The sequence below is a fragment of the Rissa tridactyla genome, chromosome 14 (assembly GCF_028500815.1).
Source record: "Rissa tridactyla isolate bRisTri1 chromosome 14, bRisTri1.patW.cur.20221130, whole genome shotgun sequence".
NCBI classification, from domain to species: Eukaryota; Metazoa; Chordata; class Aves; order Charadriiformes; family Laridae; genus Rissa; species Rissa tridactyla.
Window position 1 is genome coordinate 3,079,565 of NC_071479.1, and position 19,233 is coordinate 3,098,797.

The following is a 19,233-nucleotide window of genomic DNA, read 5'->3' on the forward strand; positions in this document are numbered from 1 at the left end:
TGCTGCATCCCATCTGGGGTACGCGAGATGAAGTGTGTCTGCCTTCCCTGCGATTCGCACATGTGCTGGCCATGAATCACGTCTGGGAACATCCAGCCACGTTCCCACGCAGTCCATCCTTCCAGGCTTCTCCCACACGTACACATCCCAGCGCTCATGCCCACGGCTGGCTGCCAGCATGGCCTCCAGGCTGCTGGTGAGACCGGGAGATGCTCATGTCGACATGAGGCATTAGTAAGGCGCTCTCCTGTCCGCGTGCAACACTCTGGTCCTCATCAAAGCATGAATTTAGCCTGGAATGGGTTAAAAAAAGGGGGGTTTGAGGATGCGCAAAACAATGTGACGTTGCAAGAGGCAACCCAACACATTTAAGATGAGTAGGGCTGCAAAGCATGTAATTTTCCATGCGGATGGGACAGAGGGGGCTAAATACCAGGGAAAGAGGCAAAACAGAAAAGGTCTGCACTGGCACATGAATAGATACTAATAAATTTGCCCCAAGGTAATTCAAACTAAACGTCAGTAAAAGGCTTTCTAAGCAGTAGAGGAGTAAGGATGCACAGTTTTTAAGTGTTTAGCCCCCAATGACTCTTGCATTTATGAAGGCATCTGGTGACCCAAAAACTCATAGAGGTTCCTTGTTCCTGCTTTCCTGAGCAGGTACATGAGGTGATCGTGGGGTCACGGATCCCCAGGTGGGATCAAGGCAAAGTGAAATGAGAAATACGGCCCGTTTCAAACCCTCTCTCCACATATACGGCTTTCCCACCAGCTCTCTATCCAGAAGGATTTGACTTCCCCCAGCCCCCTCCAACCAACCCACGGTTTGCAACCACAAGCCCATCTTTACCTCATGTTGGTGAGGATGCTGGGAGCTGAATTTCAAGCTCTCATGTCAACAGAAGATGCTGAGGGATGAATGGGTCACAGCTGGTTTAGCATTCCAGGTGAAAAAGGCTGAGAAGCACTAAAATTGCATCCCATGCCAAGGGAAGGGTTCAGAAATGTTTGCGTGAAACAAGATTAGCACCGAGTTATTCCGATGGCAAGTATGTTGATGCTATGAAGAATCGGTGCATCTGAACTATTTGTTTACATGCTGGAGGGCTTGGTTTTTTTATTCTTTGTTTTCATTATTCCTGCTCAATTAGATGGGACATTTAGAAATTGCTACTCTGTATTGCTTTTACCTCCAGGCTATCCCTGTTTGCTCAGAAAGTTGCTACCAGCTGCTTGAACCCTGATTGCCAAACTGTTACTGCAGCTGGAATCACCCCCTTAAGAATGTACAAAAGGAGCCAAATTCATCTCAGGTGAAGCCTCTCCCAAATTACACAAGGGTTAACGTGGCTGGGGTAGTCTGAATAATCACGACAACTAAATGAGTAAATAAATAAAGCTCAGCCTGTCGGAGTTGGCTAACCTGATACAGGATACAGATACTCATAAGTGAAACTCTCCTTTAGCCATTTTCCCTGTTTCCAAACCCAGAGAATTATCTTTTTAATAGCGTGTTCCTGGGGCAGGGCTGTGTTTATGGCTGCCTGCAACCTGAAGGCTGAGTTCTGGATTTGGGAGTGACCCATTACAAATAAAAGCCTTTTATTTGTAATGGGTCACTCCCAAATCCAGAACTGGCTGCACTTGTTGAGTTCAGCAAATCAGTTAGAAACTTCAGGGTAAAAAGGGATCGATTGTCTTAACATGATAATTCTTTAGGATCACGTACTTATCAGAAGATCAGCAAAGGTGAGATCCCATCATTAGTGTTCGCGTTGTCTATGTATAAGTGTATATGAAAAGTGTTAGATACATAACGTAAATACAAAGCTATAAGCTGTTGATAGTATTTACAGAATACATATGTATTTTTTAAAAGCCAATCAGGCTAATTAAAATCATGTTTCCACAGATTACACCTGTTGGGGGAAATATCAAAGGAGGACCAGAGCTTTATCTACAATGGTGCACGTCTGTGCAGGGAAATTGTATTTGACAAGCTGGTTTATAAGAATGTTCCTACACAAGAGGGAGATGAAAAGCACTTTAAAAATCACAGCGCTGCCTCTGGTTCCCACACCAGCATCAATGTGCTGCTTCCCGTGCTCGGGCTGGGCTTTGAGGACATTAATGACCAAGTGTGCAGACTGCGCTGATAATGACCCTTGATTAAGATGTTTGTTTAGGTCATTTGTATTTTCCCGTCCAAGGCTTGTTGTTGGGTGCAGAGCGTGACAACATCGGCACGGCCACCGCCTGGGTACAAACCCCGGTAAGCGAGACACCTCCTCCTCGCATTTGGGCATCAATTCTCCTTAAAAGCTTCATGTTTGTGTGAAAGAGACCCTCAAAGCAGAGCCGGAACACAGAGCAGTGGGGGAAAACCTTGAGACTTGCACGTAACTGTTTGATATGCTGTGATCTTGTCTAAAAAAAAACCACCCAAAACAAACAACCACAGGAACACATGCTTCTCTGGAGAAGTGATTTTATAAGCCTTGGATTTAATGCATCCCAGGGACAGCTGCGTGCGGAGGGCTGAACCCAGGCTGCAGCTTTTGGACGCTTGTATGCCAGCGTTCCACACGTTCGCGTGATTAACATCCCTTCACACAATTAATATCCCTTCACATGATTCAAATCCTTTCACAAACTAAGCCCTCACGGACCGGCGGGACGGGAACCCCGCGGCGGGGTCCGGTCGAGGGGTGCCCGGCCCCTCTGCCCTCAGCTCCCGCCATGACAGAAACAGGCCCAAGGCGAGGCCGGCCGGGGGCCCGCGGCCCTCTGTCCCGCCCTGGCGGCCGCTTTCGCCACTGCACCCGCTCCGCCAAACCCGGGGGCTCGGAACTGCCGGTAAGAAGCACGGCGGTTGCCCGAGGGGAACGGGTACCGCCCGAGGGGAACGGGTACCCCCCGAGGCCGCGCTCCACCAAACCCCGGCCGGTCGGAGCGAGGCCCGTGGCGGACAGGGCCCTAAAACCGTAGGTGCCCCCCAGGGAGAAGGGTCCCCCTCGGCAGGCCCGCACCCGAGGGGGCAGCCGGCGGGTCGTGAAGACCGGCCGCGCCTGGAACTGCCTCAGCCGGGACTCGAACCGGCGGGAGCCCCCGAAGCCGCAGCCGCCCAAGCCGGGACTCGAACCAGCGACGCCTAAGGCTGCAGCCGTACTGCGCCTGCGCTACACTGTGGCGCTGCCAGCCCCGCACTGTCGAGGCCGCTTCCGCCCTTAGTGGTTGTTTTTTTTTACCCTCCGACACTTCTGCCTTCCCCCTTTTCCCTTTAAAGGAAGGCGGAAGGGCGGGGGGACCCGGCGGGAGAGAAACACAAACAAGCGCGCGCGGCCGTGGCGTCATCGCGCGGCGCGGCGTGACACGTCGGCGGCGGCGGCGGAACTCCCAGCCGGATGTTCCAAGATGGCGGTGGCCGGTGCTGCGGCCGTGAGGGGAGGCGGCGCCCGCTGCTGAGGGACCTCCGTCTGCCCGGGAGGGGCTGCCAGGTACCGTGAGGGGTGGCTGAGGGAAGCGGGACTCTGGGCCGGGGACAGTCAGAAGGCTGGGGGATCGCGGGTGGAGTGCTGGGGCCTGGGCTGTGGGCCCTGGGGCTGGCGCTGCCCCGGCGCCGCCGTGCCTCAGCGCGGGTGGGCCGCGGGGCAGGGAGGCGGCGGGTCGCTGGCCGGCCCGCGAGGTGACCCCTGCCACCGGTTGGGCTGAGTGGTGGAAGGGCTCCGCGGCCGGTGGGGCGGTGCTGCCGGGACGGCTTCTCCGGTGGGGCTTGGGCTGTTCTGGGTCGGCTGCGGTGCGGCGGGGGGCTGGGCGCGCACGCTGCGGGTGTTGTCAGTAAGATTTCGTGCGGTGGGGAGGGCGGGGCGGGGGGGAGAGAAAAAGAGATCCTGTGGTCAAAAGTATCGCCTGGCGTTTCGGTATCGTGTATTTCCTTTGACGAGACACAATACTTCTCGCCAGTCAGGGTTGGTTTTTTCGAGTTGTCAGGTGTCATAGGTCTGTGCTTTATTGGAGCAGCAACTGGTGCTGACTCAGGAGTACGGTGAAAGTGTTCAGGACCTGCTGGTGCGATGGCCTGTTGGTCAGTCTCTTTAGCAAAACAAGTAGGAATGTTTTATGCTGCCCCTGTCTATAAGTCATATTAAACTCTGTGCTTTTGATTTGTAAAGAGCTCTTTTTGCTGAATAACATTTGTAACTATAGTTGCCATTTATGAGAGAGCCGGTAGGAAGCTATCGGCAGTACTAAAGATGTGGAGTGTGTTCAGTCTGATTGTCATCCACGTGTGTGCGGATATGCAGCTGTCTACATAGAAAAAAAAAATCTGAAAAACTTGTGTCCCAAATACTGGTTTTCAAAGCTGCAAACCTTATTTTCCAGCTGTTCTTGTCTTTGGGATTGCAGTGGGGTTTTTTTATTCACTTTGTTCTCGTCGTTAGGAATCTATGTATGTGAACATGTTATTTATTTTTTGGTACATGCACAGGTGTGTGCAAATGTGTGTGTATATATATGTAGATGCACATGAGTATTAATATTAGTATTCTGTAACGTGGGCATACTTATTCTTGTTTAAGAGTAATTTACTTAGCTTATGTCCCTTGGAGATAGGATTAAATTAATTCCCCCCAAATAAATTATTCCTTCATGCAGATAAATTTTCAGAGAGGAGTTTAAAACTAATCATGCTTATAGAGCTCGTCAGGTGAAATTTATTGCTGGTCTTGTCTAGAGGGTAGTTTTAATCTTCCCCCCCCCCCCCCTTTAGTAACATTTTCTTGGCATGTCTGGGAACACCTTCTGCAATTGTTATTTCTGGTGACTAATGTTTAGCAGGCTGCTCTGCATTATCTACTAATAAACCTGCTGAAAGTTAAGAATTTCCAAACTAGATAAAGCAGAGATGGATTGCTCTCAACTTACATAGTTATTTCTCATGTATAAATTTCTTAAAATCAGCGTTTCTGTTAATACTGGATTGGGGGCAGGGAAGTTCAGTATCACCAAGTTGATATCTTCTGTTTAAATTACCTGACATGGGCACATTCATTTTATTTGGACTTAATTCTTCAAATCTTGCATGCGTTTTACTACTGTGTGCGGTCTGTTAATATTAACTTTCCTTCTGTAAGGAATCTGATACCCTCGTATTGAACTTCTGTAATACAGCATTAGAGATCTTTTTATAGGAATGGCAAGCCAGCACTTTAAGGTAGAACTCTACACTTATTTTAATTAGGTAATTACTGGTACTGGTTGTGACAAAAATGTAGTAAAGTAATAGGATTTTTTTCTTTGTGTACATCTGATAAGAGACTTGAAAGAGTGAAGTCCACATTAGAAGTTTGGAAGTGGGTATTTAAGTTGTAAAAGCAAAAGTTGGCTTTTGTGCTCAGAAACAACTTTTCTATTAAGAACAGAACTCTGAGATAGATATCAATGTTTTGTTCACTTAAGTTAGTGCTTTCCAGGAGGTAACTGTCTTGGCAGATGATTTAATTAGCTTTCTTCCTCCCTGTTTCACAGTATGTTGCATAAAAACACTAGTTTATTTGGAGAGAAGAGAGGAGTTTTTGCATTTAGGTTAATCCAGTAAAGAACATGATGAAAAATAAATGGGGATGCCCAGAACAGCATGGGGTTTCTTAAGCATGTAGAAACTGAGGTGGGTGTTAAGGCAGGGTTTCCTGGTAACATGGCTGGCAGTAAGCCTGGCCAGCTGGAAAACCTTCACCTTGGTATCATATTAGGAGAAAAGATTGCCAAGCACTAAAAGCTTTTTTTTAAGTATTCCTTGATAGGAATTCAACAGGCAGCTGTGTTTTTAAAAAGAATGTTGAAGACAAATTCAAGTAATGCATGAAACTAATGAAGCGTTCTATGTAATGCTTTTCTGTTGAATTTAATTTCTGGTCGTCTTTCCTGTTTTAACAAAACACAAATTTTTACAAATTTACAAAATCTTAACTTAAGATATGGGTAGGAAATATATGGGCATGGGGGAAAAAATTGTGAAATTGTCTCTCTTACCTGGTACTTTAGGCCCTGTGAAAGAGGGACCTGGATTATACATAGGACTGTTGGGTTCTGCAGGGATGAGTAGAAGAGACTTTTCCGTAGGGTAAATTGTACTGATGTCCGATAAAGTCTGTATAGATCATGCTGTGGTATCAGTCAGTATGCTTTTTTTGGATTTTTTTATTTATAAATCTTTATGAAATGCATGTAGTTACACAGCGTTCACTCAATATGTATTTTTGTTAACCAGAAGTGTTATGCATTTGAACTTCCCTATAATTATTAAAATTTTGGCTTTATTACAAACATCTGACTTTTCTGGCTTCCCTTTTTATTACTCTTACTGAGAAGATGCTGAGTCTTAAAAAACAAAACAAAAACCCAAGCAACTAAAAATTGCACAGCTTTTGTCTGTCTTCTATAAACAGAAGCGCATCTGGTATGAAACAATTGCTGTGGGTACTTCACTTTACGTGATATAAACCGTATTTGTTGTGTACTGTTAGAAAACAAGACTATCAACGTGTTGCTAAAGCTTCACTGAGCTGAACTGGACAAGTACTGAAGAAGTCTAGTTTTGTCAGCTTCCCTCCTCCCCAGATTAATTTACTGAACTTCCTCTATACCAAATTCCTAACTGGAATTGTTTGGAATTCTTGCTGGCAATGTTGGAATACTTCTGTGATTACTGTTTCCCCCCTGAAATACAGCTTGTCTGTATTTCTGTCTGATAGTGTGCCAGTGTCCCACTAGTGTTAAAGTGAGAACATTGATTAATAGGTGGATGGAGTTGGTTTGTCATTTATATTCTTACATGCAGTTTTACTATTATGCAGCATTCATCTAGAAGAGAGAATATTTGTGATGAAAACCTAGTTGCCTTTCTCTAAATAACACTACTGTCCTACACAGTGTTTTCTTTATTAAAACAAAAATGGACTGCATTCTGTTGAGGGGAATAACATCTGATGAGTTCTTTCTTGAGATGCTCGCTTCTCATCTTACCTGTAAAAGGCTCCATTCACATTGAGGAACAGTGCAACGGAGCTGAAGATCATCTCTAACTGAATTAGAGTTAGATAATAATTTCTTGACTCTTTACAATTGAGTTGAGCTTGCCATAGTGCTTGCAGGTTCTGTATAGGCTGGCTGCTGCTGTGTCTTGTCTGTGATGCATACTTCTGCTTAAAACAAATGTTGGGAAATGTAGCAGTGTGCTGAGCTAGATGTAACAGTGTGCAGCCATGGGTGCTTTAACAGTCTGAGATTTTAACATTTGTACAGGACTGAACTGTGTTCAGTTATTCTTACTTGAAACTATTTGTTAATACAGTTAAATAATGTGCATTGTTACCACACAGCATTATGCTTCATTAATACTGGACTTGGATTTAGAAATACAATGTTATATGCAAATTTCTTATGCATTCTGGAGAACAGACATTTTCCACTTCAAGTTCTTTGAGTAATTTTGTTTGTAAAATAAAAATTGCTTAGGTACTGCATGTATCATGAGAAAGGAAATTGACTTGCCGTCTTTTTTGCCTTATCAGGGTGGAAGAAGGAATCCATCTACAGCATCCACTACTAGTTTTTCATCTGGCATCTGACCCTGCTAGAAGGCCATCATGCAGCAGCCTCCACAGACTCTTCCAGCAGGAGCAGCAGCTCCACCTCCTGCAGGCATTGCTCGGAATGCATACTGGAGAAACAGCTCGCTCAGTAAGCGAGCAAATGCAACAGCTGCCCCGGTGCAGCCTGTGACAGACCCTTTTGCATTTGGCAGACAGACTCCACAGGGTTCTCCTTTAGATAATCCATCCAAGGGCAATGCATTGGTTATGCAAAGCTCTTCCCCAGCGGTGTTTCCACAGCCAGCTGTTATGCATACTTCACCGTCACGTGCAGGGGACAGTCCTCATGGACTGCATACGTCTTTATCAGCTCCTGTATCTCAACCAGGAATAAATACCAGTACATTTTCTAATGTTCCAGTTCCTTCACTGTCCCCAGGTTATGTTATAAATAGTACTGCAGAAGTGAATCCGAATGCAGACCTTGGACTCCGTGGGCCTGCAGTACCATTGCATTATAATACAGGAGCAGCAGTTGAAAATTCTTTCAGTGCGCATCCTGGAATGGTGTCTGCATCAAACAAACCTGGAGGTAGACAAGATGTTAGTAGAGATCCAAATGATGTTTCTTCAGGACCCACTGCAACAACACTCTTCCCTCCACCTCCTCAGCAGCCTGTGTCTCAGTGGAGGCCTGTTCAAGGTAACCTGCAGTCTCCAGTTCGAAATTTTGTGCCCTATCCTGAGCCATCTTCTCAGCTTGACGTTCATAACATTTCTCAGTCTTCTGTTAGTTCTTCTCATCCTCCTCCACAGGCAAATTTACAGCAGGGTCCTGTACACCAAGGTATTCCACAAAATATCATGCAAGCGCCTTTAGCTGTTGGTTGTGAAAAGAATGGGAAAAATGGCTCTGCAAATAGCAGTCATCATGTGAACAGCATCCAGCCTGGAAATGTGTTTAGGCAGAATACAGAAATGCCTAATACTTGGTTAAATCAGCCATACCAGGAACAGTTTTACTCACAGCCACCATTGCAAGACTCCAGTTTCATCGTTCCCACAGCTCAGGAAAATAACCCCAAAAAACAGTCTCCAGATATGTCTGAAACATCAAATAGACCTATTCCCACAGATAGAGATTCAGGAACTCTCTCCATGTTTTTCAAAGGGGATGAGACAGAAAATGAAGAAATACTGTCATCTGAAAAAAATTACATAGTTGAGAAAACAGAGTTTGATGCTTATCAGCCAAATTCGGCATCCTCGTATCCCCAGCCAGTGCATCCTCAGCGAGTTGCAGCTAATGTTCTCTCTCAGGCACAGTTTGGTACAGGTTCAGCCAATGAGATGGTACAAAAAGGAATGGACGTCCAGTACTTTCCTAAAATTGTAAGTCAGCAGGAGCCACAGGCTGCTAAGCACTCTATGTTTGTTAGTGATGACAAGGCACATATAGGTGACACGTCTGGGAATGGTGGGTCACAGTATGAAAATGTTGAGAACCTGGAGTGCATTCAAAATCAAGAAGTTCTGCCGAGTGAACCACAGAACATCAACGCTTCATCCCCTGCTGCTGGTCCTGATTTGTACAGATATGGATCCTTTCCAGGTCAGATGCTTCCAAAGAATGCTCTTGTGAGCCATGCTGAAGGAGGACCAAATTTGGAGGCACCTGATTCATTACCTCATCCCGTCCGACCAGATAGTGTATCTTCAAACTATAGCAACATTAGCCATAGGAGCGCTTCTAGCTCAGCAAGACCTCAAGAGCAAGTTGGTACGTTTATTCAGCAAGAAAGTGGGAAGCCTGAAGAAGAATCTTCTGCTAGCTTCTTTAAACAGATTGACTCCTCTCCTTTGGGGGGCGATTCAAGTGAGCTAAACCTGGGCAAGAACTACCATGGTAATCTGTCCCAACCTCCAACTCCAAGTCCTCCTAAGCCCACAGGAGTATTTCAGACAAGTGCAAATAGTTCTTTTGAACCTGTGAGGTCCCATGGAGTTGGTATAAAACCTGCAGAGATTGACCAAGCAAAGATGGTGGTTGAATTAAGAGAGAACCACTCAAACCAAAAGAATATCAAGAATACAACTGTACCGGCTGCTTCTCCAGGCAATCTTGAACAGCCGCCAGATAATCTGGAAACTATTTTCATGCCTCAGGTACACCCACTGCCTCTTGCAGTAACTGGTGAAGCTGGAAATATGTTGCACTCTGGACCTCTTATGGAAAACATACAATCAGTATCTGAGAGAAGGTCCTCAACAAGAGCTCAGGGAGCAGTTAAGAAGTGTGATAGCCCAGCAACAACTCTGTGGGCGCATAATGAGTTACCTAATTTTGGGGGAAATGTTCTTCTGGCTCCTGCTGCTCCTGCAGTGTATGTACCTGCCAAACAAACTGTAGAAGTCATTCAGCCACCAGAAGAAGGCCTGTCTAATCAGCAGCCAAGTAAACCAGGGACTATTGCTGTGCATCTTTCCCAAGATGGAAATATATCTTCTGAAAATCTTGAGAATCCTCCCAAAATGGGAGAAGAGGAGGCACTTCAGTCTCAGGCAAGTTCTGGTTATGCAAGTTTGTTGTCTTCTCCACCTACAGAGTCTTTGCAAAATCAGCCTATCCTGATTGCTCAGCCTAATCAAAGCTATAACTTGGCTCAGCCAATTAATTTTTCTATTTCTCTGTCTAATCAGCTAAGCAGCAATGAAAACAATCAGCCAATGAAGGACTCTGGGGTTGGGGACAAGCCTGCAATGGGTCCCCATACTTCACATGCTGGTGGGATCATTTCTGGGGAAAACATGCCATTACCTGTGATGCAAGTTGGATCTCTGTTAGTTAATGCACTTCCAAATACTAATCTGTTAAAACATAATTCATTACAAAGCCCTGTTAATTCCTCTGATACTGCTTCTAATCAGCCTGCAAACTTGCTTATGAAAACTCCGCTTAATTTGGCCCCAGAAGGGCAAAAGAATGTTAATATGGAAAGTTTTGTGCCTGAATTTGCTAGCAAGCCAGGGTCTAACTCATCCGTTTCTCCTGGGATGAATCTCCCCAGTGGAAGTGCAAGTGCACTGGTACCCCCTGTTAATTCTGTAGTACAGGCTAATAATTCTACAAATCATTCAAATAGCAAAGAAGAAGCTGCTGGAGTGCTTGACTTTACAGTATCACGGATGTTGGAGAAAAGCAGTGCAAGTAATTCTGTACAGGTGCATAATCAGTCACTTTCTGGTGGTCCAGTATATCCTCAACAGTCAGCTGGTAGTGCTGGTCAGGTGGGTCCTGAGGTGCATGACGAACAACATTTCTATCAACAGGTGACAAAAGATGTACAGCATCAGGCTGTCTCAGACAGGGCTGTACAGGGAGCATTGCCACCTCAACCACAAATACAAGCAGCTCAAATGCAGCAACCAACATCATCTGGGCAGTCCTCAGTTCCTTCAAACTACCAGATTGCCACAGGGACTAAAGCCATGCAGGCATCACAGCAGCATGAGAAGCAGGTGCTGAGTAACCATCCTCCACCTGTGGGTCCCCAAGAGGCAAGTTCAGTGCAGTTGACAGCAAGGTACGATCAGACGAGTCCTGATAAGCAGCCAGTGTCTGGACAGCCATCGGGTGCTTCAACTTCCACAGCCCCTTCTACTGCCACCAGTCAGTCAGTCACGCCAAATGTGCAACAAGACCTGCAGCGTCCGTCCTTGCCTCAGACTCCTCAGGATGCCTTTGGTCCACCCCAGAACCCTTACTACTACTATAGACATCCTTACGATGCTTACCAGCCTCCATATCCTCCACCTTATCCTCCTGCAGACCCCAGAACAGCAGCACATCTTTATTACATGGTAAGTTTTTATTTTCCCCTTCCTCTACCCTCAGAATGTGTTAGTAATTTTCACCTTTGAATTAGGAGTTTAAACAGTTGTCATGATCAACGTTCATTATAGCATTCATGTTAAGTATTTAATTGTAGGGAAAATCCAGATAGGAGTAACAAAACTTACAAAGATTATTAAAGCTTAAAGTAGCTGCTGATACCAGTTCCAGTTGGCAGAGGTATCAGCTGATAGGAATTTATTTGCTTCTTTGGAAAAAGTTGGCAGTTACAACTGTTTTAGCTGTCCAGGTCTTCAAATTTGGTTCCCATCTGCTGCCTGAATTATTGACAGTTCAGCAGAGTGGCCAGAATAGTGGTTGAACTGCCCTTAGTCCAGATGTAATCTTTTTTCTTAAGTTTAGGATATTAATGGACTTGAATATAACTTGCCATAACAGATATTGAAAGCTGTACCGTAGTCTATTGATCTGTATCTCTCCAGGTATCACAGTTGTGCGTATGGTGATTTGTTTGGTTTTAAAGGTTTATTCTTAGAGGTGGGAAGCCTCTTACCTTACATGTCAATCTCTTTTCTAGGAGGATAGCTACGGACAGTATGACCCACGGTACAGACACTATGATAGCACCGGCACTGCTTATATGGAGCCTGGGAGCTATCGGTATTCTGAGCCTGAACGTCCTAGTTCCAGAGCTAGTCACTGCTCTGACAGGCCTTCTTCTAGGTATGCAATTCCTAAATTGAGTAAAGATCTGGTACATCCCGAAACAATGAGTGTAATGATGCCTGTTGAAGTTTTATAGCATAAGCTGCAGTGAGGAAGTTCAAAAACTCATTGTGTGCTGCCATAGGAACAGATGGTATCAAATGTAATGTCTGAAAAGGATACAATTCCGCAGTCTTTTCTGTTAACAAAGCTTTATTACTCCTTTCATTCAGTTCTCTGGGTGGTTGTTGGCATTTCTGCCAGGCAGGATGTCACTGCGATGGAGTCGGTGCTGAGGTTAGCTCTTTTTCACGTGTGCTGTGAAAGAGCAGGCCGTGGGTTTGTTAATCAATAGTAGTTTCGTTTCTGTCTAGCACTGAAGCAGTGGCCCCTAGTTCTCTTAATTAATGGTGCTTTTGCACATTGGTCAGGGATTTGGCTTGCAAGCGTAGCAATACGTGTGGCCTATTGATAGACGATGTTTCAGATGTTCAGAAGGCAGAGATGGTGAATCAAGTGAGCACGTCCTTGTTCTGTGTCAGTATTCATCTGTCTGATGATTACTTCAGCTGTGTGGATAAGCTTTCTCACAAAACTCCAAAACTGTGATCTGTGGTGCTATGTGGGCACATTTCACCTGCTGACTTCACAACAGGTTTTGATGCAGGTAGCACATGATTAGGAAAACTTGAAAGCCTTGGTCTTTCTGATTATATGAAATTAAAAAATTTGAGAGAGGGAAACAATGTGTTCAGGTGCTACTTGCAAATATTAAATAAAAAGCAGAAATGAAATCTCTATTATCTCTCAAGCAAGAAGCAGCAAATTACCTTCCAGTGATGACTGCTTTTTGATGGTTATTGCATAGTGATTTGTTTGAACTTCAAATTAATGACAAAATGTTACTGTTGCATTATCTGGTGGGTGGGTTTGCAGGTTTCCGAGAGAGAATAACAAGTTATCTGTCTGGAAATGATGAAACCCTTTGCAGTATTTGTCTGGTTTTGTTGGTAGTTCGCTCGTGGAGCAGTCTTCAAATTAAAAACATAACATTTTGCTTACCACCTCTAGAAGATTATAGGAGGTGTATATTGGCCTGGAGGAGTACAAAACAATGGCTGTAGGTGCATGTGATAACTTTTATCATCATCTTAAATGAATCTAAGTGAGATCACTGTGAGATCTTGTGATGAGATAACAACCTCTAGTAGCACTTCTTGGTGTGTACTCTTCTTAGGTACTATTTTCATAAGAGGTTGAAATTCCTATAGGTGGCATTGGGCAGATCAAAACCTGTTACGAGTAGCTGTGGCAGTGCAGTTGGATGTAGGCTGAGGTACGGTACTGCAGGGCAGCAGAGCATGAGAGTAGCAAAGTCAGTGTGATAGCATGTCTGAAATTCCCTCGATGTACCAGTGTTGATGATGCAGCTTTGTAAACTCTGTTTGGGGAGGGGAATATTTTTCTGAAGGAGACTGAGAAGACTGGTTGGGTGGATAAACCTGATCTGATAAGATCAAATCTCCTCCTCTGCAGAGGTAGGTGCTGTGTTAGCAAACTTCCCACACGTTCCAGGGAGGAGCATCGCTTGACTTGCTTGGCCACTTTGGAGTTTGCACGATCAGTTGTAGAGGAACATGAAAGTTCCCATTATTCCACATTGGCATTAAATGTCTTTACCTCCTGTGCGTGTATGTATGCATATGTGTGTTTGTGAGTTTTATACACATGTGTAGATATAAACACATGTATATACATATATGTGTACATACATATATGTAGACACTACCTTTTTAATCTAGCATTCATCTTCTAGCTTTTTTTCAGAAATTGAGGGCTGGTGTCCTAAAAATGGCATATAATAAAGGTTCATGATTTCTTCAAGTAATGGCCAGATCTTTCTTTTTCCATCAAAAGTATTCTAATTATCTTTTGTATATATATGCACTGACTCTTACTTTGATGTGTTGGTTTTAGTTAGGTTCTCTTGCTTGTTCTGTTCATTTGGACAATCGGTATTCTAACACGGGGTCTGTAAATGAGTTTTTTCTTCTATTTGGGCTTCTCTATTTGCTGTAATGAAAAACAAGCCTTTCCTACATGCTGCTGTCCATCCAAGCCTGTTGAGAAGGCTAATAACCTAGAAGATGCCTCAAATTAGTTGAGTAGTGATGTGCTGTGTTACAATTGCATCTCAATGCTATTTCATTTATTCACTGAAGTATTAAATGTAAGGATGTGCTAACACTCAAAACATTGCTGCATCTACTGAAAAACTGATATTGAGAAACAGCCTGAGTGCAGAAAGGGAAAAAAAAAAAAAGGCATTGAGATTAGGGTAGTGCTGGCCCTACAATGTTAGTATTCTGTGCGCTTGCCAGCAACATGCTGGCATCAGCTCCAAGTTGAACAAGGTGATACAGTATTGAGTTCTTTGGCCAGGTACCCAAAGAAAGGTGTAGTGCACTTTGGTTTTGTTTCTTTTCTGGCTATATTTAACACTGGTGACAGACGCCGTAATGGCAGCCCCGGAGGCTGAAACATTCTGTTCAGAACTAACTAGGAGAGTGCTAGTTCATGTCCTGACCCGTTTTCATGACCTCTTCTCCAGACCATAGTCCTCTTTTCATCACCATAAGATGTATAACAAAACACCATTAAAGTAGAGGGAGCAATTATTTCATTACTTGTTAAGTTACTGACTTCTCAGTTGAGACAGCTCAAAGGATGCTAATTATAGCAGTAGTTTTTGTGATAAATCGTCTATAAGTAATTAAGCTTATCACTGATGCAGTTTACAAAAATCACTAAATTGTTGTAAAGTAAGGGCTGTCAGCTTTCTATGGCACACAGCAACTTAATGATACATTGGTTTGTAGAGTCTTAATTTTACAATTCCTTGATTTCCTGTAAATGCATTATTTTAAATATGAAACTCTACCTTGTGGCATATCGTTCTTCATATCTCGTGCTGACTTTAGAAGAAGTCAAAGGAGGAATAATAACTATACCTGCATGCTTTCTTTCAGGCAAGGGTATACTGAAGATTATTATACAAAAAGTGGATGGAGTGATTATTATCCAGGCTATTACCCAAACTCATATGATTATGGAGGTAAGGTGTCAAAACAAACTCTTGAGTTTTTCTGTAGAAAATTGCAGGTTTAAACAAAGATTTATGTGGAAGAGGAACTTCAAGATCAGAGAATTACTATATTTTTCCATATTAATAACATTGATATCCTTTCCACAACCAGCAAGAATAAAGTTATACTTGATGAAAATTGATCTTTGGGCCTACTTCAGTTCTTAATACCATGCCATCCTTCCTGTATGTTTTTTATTCAGTAGAAGTAGTAAATAGAAAAGAAACTGGTTTTTTTCCTCACTCCCAGCCTTCAATTTGCCTTTCCATTGTGAAAGCACACCCTTGTAAGTCTACAGAATAGTTTTCTTCAATGTGTTGCGAGCCTGTCAGTCACTGGGGTGTATCCTTGGTGGGTAACATGCAGACAGGCTTCTAAAGTAAATTTTAGGTGGGTATAAACAGAAATTGACTCAGGACTAGAATTTGGTTTTGTCCATAATTATCTGAATGCTCACAGAGACGTACTGGTGGTGGTAATCTGAAGATAATTGCTTGTATAGTTCCTGGTGGGATTTTAAGCAACGTCTGTCCACATCCTGAGACATCTAGCATGATGCTCTGAAGACTGATCACAAAGATTCTGTTAATATTTGTTATTATCATGTTGTGATCAAGTTTTAAAGTTGTTAGAAAAGATCTGTCTGTCTGATGGTAAACACTATCCCTTCAAGAGTATCTAGCTAACTATAATACTCTGAAAGGTGTGAAAGTGATTTGGTTTTTGTTTGGTTTTTTTAAAGTCAAAATAAGTAGGTGTATTTATGTAGTTTTAAGTACATTTTTTTTTTGCTGTATGCTTCAGGACCAAATCAGCCTGTAATTAAAAAGAAAGGAGTAGAAAAAGGTTATAGATAGCGGCTTCCAATACCTACACCATTTCTTTTTATTTTCCAAAGATCCAAGTCGCTGGGAACGTTACTCATCAGCATATGACCCCAGATACAGAGATCCTAGAAGTTATGATCAGAGGTATTGGTATGATGGTGAACACAACCCTTACCAGAAGAGAGAAGCATATCCATATGGCAACAGGTTTGTCCATTTGACCCGTGTCCTCTCAGTGCTCTTTCCAGATCTAGGCCAGCATGGGACCTGGATGCTGGTGACTATCAGAGAACGGGTGTGTGTCTGAGTGAAGGTGGAGAATCTGGTATTGGTTTCTACAGGGCTGAGCCCCCCATAGCCAGAAAATCAAGTTATGGCAGTGAGTGTTAAGACAAAGGCTGAAGCTTTGCTTGTGCACTAACAGAAATACTATTTGCCTGAAGATCTGCCCCAAAGCCTTCAAAATTTATGAACTGTTGTGGTAGTTGTATCAGGCATCAGAATTTCAGGGTGTCCTGCAGCTTTCTAAGTAAAATCCTCTCAATGTTCTTTAGGAAAGCAGATGCATCCTGTAACAGACCATTAAAATGCAGGATTACACATGGATGTTGCTGGTCCTTTCTGTGGCTTTAACATAGGTCGTTGAGGAAAAACAGATGAGCTGTCACGTCACCCTTAAGAAAAGGATTTAGGCAGTATGACTTGTTTTCAAATCAGGTGAACATTCTGTGGTTTTTCCTGGAACAGACAGAGTATGATGTTGGTTTTGATCTTGATACTCTGGATGAACTTCTTGAAGAAATGTCAGTTTGTTTACTGTAATAAAAACCTCAACCTAGGAAATAATCCAAAAGCCATTCTGAAGTTAGGTGCAGTTTTTTTCTTGACAGGTATGCAGTGAAGTCACTTCCCTCAAGGATATGGGTGGCTTTGTTCATTTTTGCTTGTATGTTTCTTCTTCAGACATGACCGATACGAAGATAACTGGAGATATGATCCTCGTTTTACTGGAAGTTTTGATGATGAATCTGAACCCCATAGAGATCCTTATGGTGATGAATTTGATAGACGCAGTGTCCACAGTGAACATTCTGGTCATAGTCTCCGTAGCTCCCGCAGTGTTCACAGTCACCAAAGTAGTTTCAGCTCTCGCTCTCAACAAGTGAGTTTCAAATGGTCACATCAAGGATTCTTTCAGCTGAGTTGGGTCTTTATGTTGGGGTGGGTGAAATATGGAAATATTTCTGGGTTTAGCTTGGGGAATACGTGTTTTGAAAACTTCTATTCTGTAAGTTAAGGCTGTTTTGTAATATAGTTTTGAACTTAATATTTATCACAGTTGTTGAGAACTTTAACCAAAATCATCACTCAGCTGTGCAAGTTGCCAGACACACAGAAATGGAAAATTTCCTCTACTGAATCCATTTGCTGTTTGTGAGAACTTTGCCCTTATTGTGCTTCGCTGTATTTGATAATGTGTCTGGCTTTCAGTGCTAGGTCATTTTTCTCATCACAAGCATGAATGCTATTACTGAACTTGGGATCTCTTAAAAGACTAACTCCATATTTGTATGATGCTATTTTGATTTTAAAAGCAAAACACGAATCTAACTGACTAGTCATCTACTTATGCCATAAGTACAAATACCTGAAAAATACAGAATATTTGGGTAATTTTTGAGGTACAGTCTTTGCTAGTGGAATGTGTCATTTTAGCTGCAGTCTCACGTGTTGGTTCATCATATTTCTTGGAAGTTTAGGTGGTTTTCCGGTCTGAACTCCCAATTCATTTAGGAATATTGCAAGTAGTATTGGAGATCATTTAGGCATTAATCTTTAGGCACCTGAAATCATTTAGGCATTCATCAGGTTTAATCAGTTGAGATTTTCTGTCAAAGCATTACAGCAGAGGTGAGCGCTGGTTCTGATCCATAGTTGCAGGTACAGCAACACTTGAACCTGTAACTCATTTTATAATGTTATTCTTCACACAAGCATATAGACGTTCTGTCATGAGAGAACTGAACATATTTGGATGTGAACAGATCAAATGGTAGTAAAAACACTGAGGGAGAACATTAAAATATATTAATTATCTTCTGTAGCCTATTGCTGCAGGTGCCTTGCAGGGTAGCTTTCTCAAATGCAATGATGCAGTAAGCCTGGTTTACAAGCAGCATAAAGAATCAAAGCTGGGGGTAATGCTTACTGTCTTGAGTCATGCTTGCAGTCTTGCTTTGTGTAACTTCATGCTCTCTGCTAACAATTACTAATATGATCTATTTAGAGCCAGCTGTATAGAAGTAATCATGATCTAACGGCTAATGTGTATGAAACTACTGCGCAGGCAGTGTCGCTCCACGCAGATTATCCATATGGCGGATATGCTCCTAACTTTGATGGACAACAGCCTTTTACAGATTATGGCTACCCGACTGAAACTGGATGGTCAGCTGTAGAACAAGGTATTGGCAGCACTGGGGAAGGAGGAGGGAAGGCGCTGTGCTTGTGAGGTTGTCTACCAGTAGTAGTTTGCACTTCTGTTAGTATTTGTAGTATATGGGATGCCTTTCATGTATTCATTGAGCCTCTTGAAAGGAAAAAAAATAGGCTGTTTTACAGTGTATGTACACACAAAGTTTTGTTTCCTTTTCAAGGATAACTTGCTTACTGAAAACTGGGTATATCACAGAACAGTAGTAGCTAGGGAGTGTTTGCTATTAAATACTGCATACTTACATTTCTAAATGTCTTTTTGGATAGATTTTAACTGCACTGCTTGTGCTTCGTGGGGAATGGTTAAAGTTTAACTTGAACTTCAGATTTTTCCATAAATTTTTCTTACCCTTTTGGTGTGGAACAAAACACTGTTTCTCTGGAAAAGCTTTTCCAGAGTATGTTGAAGTATATCATTAGCTCTTTGAAGATGCGTCATATATTTGTACAGAGATCACAGAAATGTGTCCAATACAAACAATCCAAACCCCTAAATTGAAAAAATGAGTGGATTTTGAAGTTCTATAGTCTAGTTTTGTTCTTGTTGTTGCAAATCTTCAGAAGATCTTTGGGACTATAATGGAACTGATTAATTGTTGCTTATAAAGTTT

The 19,233-nt window shown here is 43.0% G+C and overlaps 1 protein-coding gene across 5 annotated transcripts in view; it reads left to right on the top strand.

Annotated features, from left to right (window-relative positions):
- The first annotated feature begins 3,219 nt into the window (after positions 1–3,219).
- The window catches only part of SEC16A (SEC16 homolog A, endoplasmic reticulum export factor), a 30,679-nt gene continuing 14,665 nt past the window's right edge, over positions 3,220–19,233 (top strand). For 2 of the 5 annotated variants that reach the window (XM_054221140.1, XM_054221139.1), the window contains exons 1-7: positions 3,221–3,497; positions 7,575–11,456; positions 12,026–12,171; positions 15,183–15,268; positions 16,198–16,333; positions 17,090–17,288; positions 18,414–18,591. In XM_054221140.1, the coding sequence (XP_054077115.1) occupies positions 7,650–11,456; positions 12,026–12,171; positions 15,183–15,268; positions 16,198–16,333; positions 17,090–17,288; positions 18,414–18,591 (4,552 nt within the window). In that variant the 5' untranslated portion in view covers positions 3,221–3,497; positions 7,575–7,649. Of the gene's footprint in view, positions 3,498–7,574; positions 11,457–12,025; positions 12,172–15,182; positions 15,269–16,197; positions 16,334–17,089; positions 17,289–18,413; positions 18,592–19,233 lie in introns of all 5 variants that reach the window. The other 3 variants (XM_054221142.1, XM_054221138.1, XM_054221141.1) reach the window with 3 other exon arrangements.